Consider the following 12,136-nt stretch of genomic DNA (forward strand, 5'->3'; position numbering starts at 1 on the left):
ACTGTCACAGAAGAGAGAACTAGGTATTCCACATTCCTTTAGCATGAAGACAGACTACATTCTTGAATAGTTACATTATCACTATTATTGTATATAGCTTCAAGTTTATGCAGCACAGCTTTAATGTTCCCTCCATTTGCTTTGTTAAAAAAGCAAATCAACTGTCAAAGAAAAGCAGTCTAGTAAAGCACATGCTTTTTTGGCTGATGAACAATAGCTATTTGAAATTTCAACTGAAAACCATACAACACGTTTTAAAACCAAAAACCCCAAACCAGAAACAAATAGAAACCAGCAACTTTAACTTCATTATATTTCTACTTACAAGTATGCAAGCATTCTGTTACAGTAGTAGCATCGATCAGGTATCCATTGCACAGACGACAGGTTATATGGGCATTAATGTCCCAAAGCTTAATCTTCCTTGTTAGCATCTTTGGTGTCTGTGGAAGAGATGTATCATAAAGTAACACAGCTGTAGTCATTTGGGAATAAATGATTAACTTGTGTTAAGCCAGCTTCAGACTTCTGTACAATGTACACAGATGTGCGTGCACAGTGGTGGCACTAACTTTTATGTCGCTTCACAGAAACTGAACAATGTAAACTCCACACTATTTTGCAAGTCAGTACTGCAATAGCATAGAAAATGGCCCTTCCAGTATGCTACTTTAAGTTCCTTTACCAACCAACAGACTCAGATTCAAGATGAAACCCTACTATCCTGGTAGCTTGAGTCATTATATTCCGTCCAGTTATGATAGAAAACTCACAAAATATGAAGGAAGAAAATCCTCAAAGTAGGTGACTTTCAGATTCAAAAGTGTTTTGACAATTGAAAAGTCAAAGCAACTGTTCAGTTCAACCACATATTTAAGTGTTTGACTTGGGTCACTATATTAAAGCATAATTTTGAATGGGGCTGGCAAGTAAACCTTCTGAAATCCCTTTTATTTAAACAGAAGGTAATTGAACACTACATTACAGCTTAAAATAATTTCATTGGCAGAGGAGCAGCTGGTTGTGCTAAAACTTGAACTAAACATTTTTTCTTTCTTTTGAATATGGGATTGCATAAACATCTTTAAAAGGAAAAAAGAAATTAGGAATCAAAAATGAAAAAGCTCATTTAACTTTTTTTTTGTAGTAACACCAATTGTTTAGAGAGAAAACACGCCCATGTCTTTACAAATAAACTGTTACATTTTAAACATAGCTGTTATTATTTTTTTCAAAACATTTTGAAAATTGTACTATTACCAGAACTTGACCAGCATTCTAGTCAACTAATAGAGCAGGCTATAATTGCTTACAACCTACTATATTTGGTTCCCATACTGCAGAAGTCACCAAATTACGTTGTTTTCCTTTAAAGTGATTTTACTGTCCCTGGCTCACAAATACTGGTTTTCATCTAGCTCAGTTTGGAAAACATTTCAGAATTTGAATGGTGACACATGCTCTTTAAGTTTCACATTGAAATACTGCAACAAGGTTGTCTGATCTTTAATTTTGTCATCTTTTTTTCCCCCTATGTTCAGTGAAGTGGTACTAAGAAAAAAGAACTATTACACAGCAAACTTCCATACCAATCTGAACTATTCCAGTGCAGAGAAGTACAAAGTGTTCCACTGTGAACTGTGGAAAAACATACCCAACACCCACCCATTCAAATCTGCATTGTCCTATACAGAAAAGACTAGGAAGATTTCTAGTTCTCATGGTTAAGAAGTAAACAATGGGAGAAAAAAAATCAGTATTATTTTATAGTATTTGAGATTTAGTTACAAATCTAGCAACCTCCCATTAGAGAAGAATAAAATAACAGCTTGGTTTTGCAGTAGACAAAATAGGTGAAAAACATTCACTTAGAACCTGAATTACTTTCCTAATTTTAGAATTATTTTTAACTCTCTGAAAACCAGACCCACATTAAATCCTTCCAGGTGAGTGCATGAGGTCATCAGTTAAACACTACTACACGAGGTATGTAGGTTTCTGTTGTGCTGAGGAAGAGCGATTCAACATCACTCTTCAAGAAGAGTTCAAGGGATGGCATCAAGCCACCAGTTAATTTGAAAGTGGGCATGACAAAAAACACAATTCATGACAGATAAAACAGAAATTAGCCTAAAGAGATCCTGGAAAAGGCAGTACCAATATAACTAGTTGCTTGTCTAGACAGGAATTCAGAAAAAGGTGTTCAGGATAACCACAGGCAGAAATCCAATCACTTCTAAGGCAGAAGAGCCAAAGACTTAACAGCGAAATCTGAAGCAAAGAAATTGTTTTTTTTCTAGAAAGAAAATTGCAATTTTTCTTCCCAACAGTAGAGATAAATGCTGCCACTAGAAGAACCATCAACAAACAAACAAAAAAATTCAGATGAGGTATAATATTATGAGAACAGCAACTGAACCATACAACAAAGGCAAAAATAATACAAAATAGTAATAAAGCCCATTGTGCCATGGGAAAAAAAAAGAGAATATCAAGACAATACACACTTTTCCAACCTAATAGGAAAAAAATCATACACATTTTGGCACTGGAAAAATGAGTATCTTCTAGAATATCAAGAGAAAGCCTATCAAATCAATCTTATGAAAATTTGGTTTTTTTGAAGGAGCACAGAAAGTCACTCTCATTAGATGTCTGAAGGACTGAAAATAAGAACTATTGGAAGAAGCAACAGAAAGGTAAGAGGTCTTTCCAGGGCAGTAGACACCTCAAAAGGTGATAAAACCTACAGAAGGACATTTCTCCAGAGGTCTGTCCCATGCTGCCTTCTTGCAGCTACTAAAACAGGAGAAGGATCCCTTCTCTGCTCATGCAGAGTCCATGGTTGCTTCAGCACACCTTCAATCTCCAGTAAACAACACAGCTTTTGAGGTAACTGGCTTTGTAAGCAAGCTATCAGTGTCAGACTTTATTTAGGCCTGTGTCTTCTACAATTGTGACCCACATTCTCCAGTCTCAGGAAAACAAAGAACTCAGAATGCCTCTCCTGCTTTTCAAAACAGTTAACCTGTTACAACAAGAGGACTTACTAAAAATTTAAATTTAATAAAAATAAAATTTAAAAAAGGCCAGACCACTTCATATCTGTTCAGAAAGGTAGAGAGAAGCTCGCAAAAAATGGCATATTACCAAGATGTCAGTTCAGTCAGATAACATAAATGCTCAGACTTTGCAGAAAACTTGAATTGCTTCCTAGAGGGAAATAGAAAAAAAAAATTTAGCAGAACTAATGACACATATAAAGAAAAATAGAGACACTAATGTTACAACCTCATATAAGAAATTCACTAATCAGAAACTAATTAAAAACATAAAGTAATTCCATATTATGTACAGTAATTCCACATTAATCACCAGCCTGTTCTATATCACTTCAGAGGGAAGTAAATAACATAATTGCAGATTTCATCATCAACTACTTTTTTTTTTCCTCTCTATTATTGCATTTGAATATGATACACAGTCATACTAGGAAATACAAAGCTAGGCTACTACTCACAATGCTTAAGAAGAAACACTCCACGTGGATAGGTGGCTAATACAGGATGTCTTTCATGTTCCTATCTGGAATACACTATCAGTTCAGAAGGGGTACTTGCACTACTTGAACCACACCATCTTCTCTTGGGAAGGCATCCCAAGATGCTCATGTTTCTACAGCCTAGTGCCAAACAAAAGTTAAGCACCACTTTTATCATATAAAACAGACAAGTTGTTATCACCACACCAAAATCCATGCCAGTAATCCCATACAAACTGGAACTAAACAGCAAGACTACACAACATCCTAAACATCAAGTCTGACTAAGAATTACACAAGCAATTTTTCTATTTTCTGGACAAATCCAGAAATATCCCTTTGAAAAAGGGATATTTTTTAAAATCTGAATTCCAGATGATCTCTTTCACAGAACTCTTCTCATCTCTCAAACAGTTATATGCTGAAAAGAAAGCTAAAAATGAATTCACATACCTCCAAAACAAGTAATCTAACCTTAAAAACAAAAACCACACAAATCTAAATACATATTCCCAAGAAACCGTGCAACTTAAAAGCAAAGACAGATATCTGGATAACACACTGATCCACTTGGTCTGACCTCAGTCTACTCTTCTTCAAGCAGCTGGATTATATAGAATATCCTAAATTGGAAGAGATACATGGAATCAAGTCCAAATCCTGCCCTGCACAGGACATCCCTAACATGTCTCGTGTGTCTGAGTGTATCGTCTGAACCCTTCTTGAACTCTGTCAGGCTTGGTGCTGTGACCACTTCCCTGGGGAGCCTGCTCCAGTGCTCAACCACCCTCTGAGGGAAGAACCTTTCCCCAACACCTAACTTAAATCTCTGCTGACACAAGTCATGCCATTCCCATGTCATGACATCCTATTACAGATAATCACCTTACATGAAGGACATGATCTTTTTCTAACCTGAATCATCATATGATCCAATGAATTTACTACCTCTCCCTATCCATGTATTAAGCAAGCTGAAGTTCTTACTATATTGACTGATCTCAAGCTGCTGATGACCATTAGAAAATCATAGATACGCCAACTCAATGAAGTTAGCATGAGCACAACATCTTAACCAGGCTGCTGCAAAAAGAAAACACGCAGAATCAGGTTGACATTTAAGTCATGCACACCAGCTTGAACCAACAATAGGACGTATGCTTACTTTTCCAAAGCGCAACCTAGGCTGATACCCTCTTGCCTAAAGACATATATATATATATATATATTTTAAAAAATCAGATCAAAAGCATTATCGCCCAATTGACACTTCCTTTTTTTTTTTACATTTACTAGACTGTGCAGCATTTAGTAGGAGTAGCAAAGCTCTAAAAGACACTATTTACATTTGCCTTCTTTTGTAATGTGACCCACCAGGCACTGTAGAAGACATATGCCCAAGAGCTTCTTGAGCATGAATCACAGGATCACACTCAAGTTCATAAGCTAAAGTTTCACAGAAAGCTACCATCCAATATAAAAACAGGTAAATTCAGAGGACAGACCAAATTCTGAATATTTACAGTATCATTTTCCAAACCTAATAGCTCATTTGAACACTGTGAACCTCAGGCTCCCACTAAACCCCCACAGCAGTTAGCAGACAAGAGAAAATACCATGCCTTAATTTAGTTTTAAGAAAGTCAAAGCCAAGAAAGCCAAATTTCTGTAAAACATAAATTCTTTAGTTCTTCTGAATTAAATTGTTAGTTCTTCTGAGATTTACCTCCTCAAATAGTAACCTTGGAAAGCTAGCAATCTCAAACTTTAAGAACTGTAGATAATCTTGAAACTTTCAGTCCACTGAACTGTGACACTTGATTAAATAAATTTAAAGTCTTGTTCTGTACTTAGTCAACAAATGAATACTGGAGCCAAAACACAGTTCTCCTCTGTGGAGGTACCAGTTTTTGGCTTTTCTGGGTCTAGATTGAAGGCACTTGAGACAGTAATTCGTGTTTGGACTCAAGTGTTTATTATTTCTTATCAGTAAAACAGTCTCCTTACTATGAGTTCAGCAGCTTTTCATTAGAAGGCACAAAATGGCTAACTATCTCTTGTTACAAGGTATTTTAGGACTAAACTATCCAATTAAGAACTGACACCCAGATTATTTTCCCTTTTAACCCAATAACTCGCCCCAGAGAGCCTGCAATGCAGACTTTTCTGCCCAATTACAAAATGCCACTCAAACCCATGAAGAAGAAGGAAGAAGCAGCATGAAGAAATCCAGGACGACACCCTGTGCACTCCATCTTGCTTCCATCCACAGCACACTAAAAATCCCAAAACCTAAATTTCTCACCATGTGATACACCTACACTACTTTCTATAATCTATTTCACACTTTTGTGGATTCTAGTCTATCTTGAAGTCTAGGAAACTTTGTCCATGAATGAGGGTCAAAGTCAGTGGTCCCCTGGGGGTCAGGGCACCCCAGGAGCAGACAGAGAAATATTCATGGTGCCCTGGGTTTCCACACTTCTCCCTCAAAACCATGTTGCTGGAATAGTAAGAAGTCACTCCTCAGTTCTTTAATCACGGAACCCTACTCAACTCACTAACCAACCAACCAACCTAAAAAAAACCAGCCCAGCAAAAAAACTCAAAACAAAAACAAAAAACAAAGCAAAGCAAAACAAAAACAACCCCCCCCCCAAACTAAAAAATCCCCAGAAAACAAAACCCATCTAAAAAAAGACACACAAAACATCAACCTGAGCCTCAGCTGTTTAACTTGTTTACATGAAATGTAAAATTCATAAAAAGTGTCCCTTCAGTATGTTGCACAGATTCATAGGATAATGTCATGGATATAATGAAGTAACCTCTTCAAGCTTCTCTAATCCAACCTTGCACTCAAAGCAGGCCCACTTAAAAAGAGTCAGAGTGGGCTATTCCATGGGCTTCACTCAGAAAATGTTAAACAATTAAGATTCCACAGCCTCTTTGGGCAGCATTTTCCAGTGCCTGACCACCCTCACAGGCAAAAAATGTTCCTACTGTCTCATAGGAATCTCCTATATTGTAACTTGGGTACAATGCCTCTCATCCTACAAGTGTGCACCTCTAAGAGTAGTGGAGGTGCACCTCATCTTGATTTCTGTCCACAGGTTGTGTAGAAAATAGCAATAACATCTTCCCTAATTCACAGCATCACTTTCTTTAGCAGTTTTGTAAACACTGCATTAAAAAGAGCAACACCAAGATCTTACTCAATAGCTGAAGAGCCACTCTTAACCCAAGTTGTTAGTACTTCATCCTGGTTATTATTTTGGAGGCAGAACAAATCAGCATTGCACTGCTTTAGAGAAACAAGAAGCCCTCCGAGGTACTTAAAAAGACTTGAGAGATCCCGTTTAAAAAAGCTAAAAGAAGAAAACACTCACACCAATCTTTCTCTTACAAAGACAAAGCCTACTTTTCTAACACATGCCATCACATCTGCTTGAAATGGATGGAAGACCTGGTAGAAGAATTCCATTTTGAAGAGACAGTTTTCTTAACAGCTGCCAAGCAATGAATTGTTCAAAAACATACCAACAATGGAGAGAGAAGAGAAACTTTCTTCAGTGCTGGAACATGAAACCCCAAACAAACACAGAAAATGTTCCAAACATTCAGCTAACATGAAAAAAAAGATAATTTGCAAAAAAATTAGTATTTCTTCATCTTGGATCCAACTGACATTATTTTAAACCACACTGCTGGCACGGTGTCAGCCTTTCACGGTCTGGATGTCTTACAAAACACCAGAAAGGGAGTGAGGGCATTTACAAAATCTGGACTATAGTCCCAATTAAAAAACAAGCAAACAAATGAACTCCTACACACACAAAGTCATGAGTGGCTGAAAGTGGACATGAACATTTCAGAAAGTAGACTTGTTTTGTTTGTCCATCATCCCCTTCGTCCACTAAGGCACTGTTCTCCTAAGATGATCAAGCAAAAAGTTAAGCAACATATTACAGACCTCTCCACTAAAATTGATATGACAAGCCTGCATATCTCAGCACAAGCTTTCACGCTGCAGAGAGATGTCAGCACTGAAACTACTGTTCATGCAAGATTACAGAGAGGATCAGCAGAGGGACTCCTCAGAAGTTCAGCCTTATCCTTTATATAGAAACCAGTCCAGAATATTTTGGCCTACATGAGGCATACCTCTTAAAACAGCATTTCTTTTCAGAGTCTGCCATCCAGAGACCTGAAAAGACAGAAAAATAGTCTGAAAGTTAACATCCAAAATTCCTCAAAATACAGCTGGCACAAAGAAATACTCAGCTCACTAAATTCAGCTAAGTATTTAGGTATCTCTATTAATTTAAGAGAACAGTGGGGCAGAAGCACTTGCAAGCAAGAAAAGGGGGAAAAAATGATCCTCAGGAAAAATAAAGAAAAATAAGATTTAACACAGTCTCCTACTAGACCAGGAGAATTGCTCAAAAAAGAAGTTCTAAGAAGTCCTGTTATCATGTGATGGAAAAATAAAAAGAAATTCATTATCTTCAAAAGTGCCAGGGAAAATAACCAAATAAATAAACAGATTTCTTTAACAACAACGTATGGACTAGAAAGTCTGGAAGAAAACATTTTGAATTGAAGATGCACATTTAGACAAGCAACCTTCTCAGTTTTCAAGCTATGCTTTCAAATAATCTGCTCTTTGTATCTTAATCTTCCAAAATTCTTTCAAGGAAATAACTAGTATTTCCAGAATCTCTAGCTATTTGCCAGAATAAAATTATATTTTAAAAAATAATAAAAAATAAGATCTTTATTCTTTGGCTAAAAGTGAAACAATCTCACATGAATAGGTAAGTTTGACAGAAAAAGCAATTTTTCTTATTCATTCACACAGAGAAGATTCAGCTGTTACAGTGACGGGTAAAGAGTACTACTAGTTCCATCTTCCTGCTCCAAAAAATCAAAGGCACAGCCTGTAGTTACTGATTTTGCTGTTATATTGCTAAGGGAATTATGAAAACAATGACAAAACAAGCTGTTAATGATAGCACTTCACAAAAACTTCAGAACAATGCCAATAAAAATCTTTTTGCAGTTCCACTCTGAACTTCTTTGACTGAATTAAAAAAAAAAAAAAAAACTACTATTAACTGAAAGCAATGCAGAGTTGCAGGAGATGCTCTTTGGTTGGAATCCACAAAAAAGATCCCCATTGAGGACACAAAGCTTCTCATACACTAGAATAAACTCCATAAGATTTTGTTATTTAAAAGATCTATTTTTCCAGCAAAATGTGGAGAGCAGTCACTCTGCTTCTAAAGACACCAGCTTAGAGGCTTATCACAACTCCAAAAGCACATCATAACATGAACTTGAGTAACCAGTCTTCCAAAAGGCCTTGTCATACATCTTCCCTCACTACTGCTGGAAGAGGACACTTACACTTCGGTTCATGTTGAAAGAGGCACTCAATTTGTGAGGAAAAAAACCATCAACCAAATTGGTCCTAAATCATCACTATATTCTTCCAATTCTAGTTACAGGGTGATAGTGATGCACTATAAAAGCTAACAACAGGGAAATTCAGTTCATTTTTAGATCTAGATGGTTGCTGGAGACTGGGCAAGTGGATCATTGTACTGATCTTGTAATAAGTTAGAAGTGAGTACAAATATTTTCTTTAAGGATTTTTTAAGTGCTAGGATTGCTATTAACAACTTGTCAGATTATCAAACTAACTGGTAGCTTTGTGGTACAACAAGATGGGAAGTTATTCTTACCAGGTACAAATTCAGAACTGAAGAGAATGGCAGATTTACAAACCATTACAACTTTGCTCTATTTTAACAGAGTAAACATACGTATTTTTCTTTCGCTGAAATATAGCACAATAATGTTAATTTATTAAAAACCAGAAAGATAATGCTCACAGTGGGGGAACTCTGAGGAAAACAACTATATGTAGTAAATAATAACAGTTTAGTTGAATAATTTTGCTGAAAGGTACTAAAGTCATACAGCACCGAAAGCTGAATGACAACTGTACTGGAAGCAAGAGGTGTACCTTAACTCACAAGGTATTTAAGGTGAAAGTCAAAGCTCTAAGAACAAAGCACTACAACAACAGATCTTTGTTCAGATTCAAAACTAAGTGTGGAAAAGAAGAATTTCAAATCTGATGTTATGATTGTGTGGCTTACATCAGGCATAAGCATCTCACTTTTGTGAGATGACGGAGGTCACACATCTCACTCACTAGTTAAACCTAGATTTTCAATGAGCTGAATTAACCTTGCTATTGCAATGAGTTTCATTATTCTCAAAGCTGACCAACAAATATTGATAAATTAACATCTTAACTATTAATTTAAATATTAACATTAAATTCTTAAGAACTATTATATATGTTCAATTTTTATAACTGTTTCTATCTAATTCCACACACTATACTAGCTGAATAGGCCTGGAAACACCTTATTCCATAAAGACAGAATTAAAAAATGGCTCCTGATATTGTGAACACAACCATGTAATAAGAGAACTAATGCAATTAGTTTTTAGAACTAAGTCTAATTCGCACTTCCATCACAATGCAAGTAAAGTGTTATATGGTCATGAGGTCAGAGATTACGAAGAGATACAAGCACAGAATTTGTCTTTTTCAACTACCTGCATTAAAACAAAAATAGTCTGTTTTTCCAATCAGTTGCAACAGAAAGGTAGAAGTTGTTAATGACTGAACAAACAGACCTCTGTTCCATAAGGATAAAATAAAATAACTTATTCAAATAATACGGTGACCGGCAACAAATGAAGAGTAACAGCTAAATGAAATTAATTAAAAAGCCTCACCAGCTTAAAATAATACCTTTCTCTTTTACAAGTTTTTCCACTCTAGGGCAAGACACTTATCAGTCAGACATTTACTTCAAGAGAACTGGAGAAGCAGTCATAGTCCTACTTCCATTGCTAGAAATGTCAATACAGCCAGTACAGTATTCTGAAGAAGGATGAGGATATTACCTCAGGTAAGAAACTTAAGGTGCAGGACACGATTTCAGATGGACAAAGAAAACAGTACTGTGGTTGCTTTTGCTTCAGATACCAAGGTTTTTTATTTCAACTGTTGTCAGTTGTATGTTGTTGAACTTTTACTTTGAAACAACATACAAGCAACATATAAAAGAGCACAGTGACTTCAACCATTAGCAGTGAGAAGTTTGTGTTGGATTTAGCAAAATGGCGTAACAGAAAATATTTTGTATTTTAAAATTAGTTTTAAAATATTGTACGCTCCAATAAAACTCTTATGTTGTGTTTGCAAAGCAATGTTTCATAAAAGATACTACTAGAAACAAACCTTTCTGTTGAGCAGAAAGCAATAGATTAAATATTTTAATTTGCTGTAGCAAGCTTATTTATGAGTACATGTGCAGATTTTTATGACTTAATTCAAGAGAATAATTACATGCTAAGGCAGAAAATGTATCCATGTACTTTTTTTAGTATCATGTCAGCAATTTTTCACATCTCAGCGGAATTCCTCCCAATTGTCATTCCTGGGAATGTCCTAACACCACCAGATGGCACCAGTACCCTGACTTCAATAAAGCAGTAGCTGTACCTTAATAACTGAGCACAGAAAAAAACAGGATTGCTCTGAAACAGAAAAAAATACATTAAAACAACACATTCACCATCATTTTCACGATGGAGACTTCCAGATCCTGCTGTGTCCCTGGAAGCCATCCAGACACACTTGGTCACCCCAACAGTTCCTCCCATCTCCCCCTTAGGAGACACACATGCCTGTCCATGCTGGTAAGCTTGGCTGGTTTGTCAGTAGCACTCACTTGCTTTACTATAATTGCTGGCACTATAAACTACAGATTCAGCCAAGCACATCACTAAACCATGTCCCTTAATGCCACATCTACACATCTTTCAAACACCTTCAGGGTTCCAACACTGCCCTGGACTGCCTGGTTTGATGCCTGACCACTATTTCAGCACAGAAATATTTCTGAATATCCAGTCTAACCCTCACCTGGCATAGTTTGAGGTCACTTCCTCTTCTTATATCACTTGCTTCCTGGGAGAAGAGACTGATCCCTACCTGGGTTCAGCCTCCTCTCAGGTGAAGACTTAGAAGGTGTACCCAAGCCTCCTTTACTCCAGACTAAATAACTTCAACTCTCTCAGTGGCTCTTCACTGGACTTACAATCAGGACCCTTTCACCAGCTCCTTTTCCCTTCTCCGGACTTGCTCCAGCACTTCAATGTCCTTCCTGTCATGAGGGGCCCAGAACTGAACAAGAACTCGAGGTGTGGACTCACCAATGGTGAGTACAGGGGCGACAGTCACTGCCCTGGTCCTACTGACCACACCATTGCTGATACAGGCCAGGATGCCATCGGCCTTCTTAGCCACCTGGACACACTCCTGGCTCATGTTCAGTTGCTGTTGACCAGCATCCCCAGCTCCTTTTCTGCTGGAAAGTTTTTCAACCACTTTGCCCCTAACCTGTAGCACTGCATAGGGTTGTTTTGATCCAAGGGCAGGACATGGCACTGGGCCTTGTTCAGTTTCATATCACTGGCCTCAGCCTACCAATTCATCCTGTCCAG

At 37.1% G+C, this 12,136-nt stretch overlaps 1 protein-coding gene across 2 annotated transcripts in view; it reads right to left on the reverse strand.

Moving 5' to 3' along the window:
- PCGF3 (polycomb group ring finger 3) overlaps nt 1–12,136 on the reverse strand; it is a 55,293-nt gene that overhangs the window by 20,477 nt on the left and 22,680 nt on the right. Inside the window, exons 2-3 of one of the 2 annotated variants that reach the window (XM_059492816.1) lie at nt 3,151–3,213; nt 326–443 (exon numbers count right to left, since the gene is read on the reverse strand). In XM_059492816.1, the coding sequence (XP_059348799.1) occupies nt 326–434 (109 nt within the window). In that variant the 5' untranslated portion in view covers nt 435–443; nt 3,151–3,213. The remainder of the gene's footprint in view (nt 1–325; nt 444–3,150; nt 3,214–12,136) is intronic. The other variant, XM_059492817.1, reaches the window with a different exon arrangement.

The sequence above is a fragment of the Ammospiza nelsoni genome, chromosome Z (assembly GCF_027579445.1).
Source record: "Ammospiza nelsoni isolate bAmmNel1 chromosome Z, bAmmNel1.pri, whole genome shotgun sequence".
Taxonomy (NCBI): Eukaryota; Metazoa; Chordata; class Aves; order Passeriformes; family Passerellidae; genus Ammospiza; species Ammospiza nelsoni.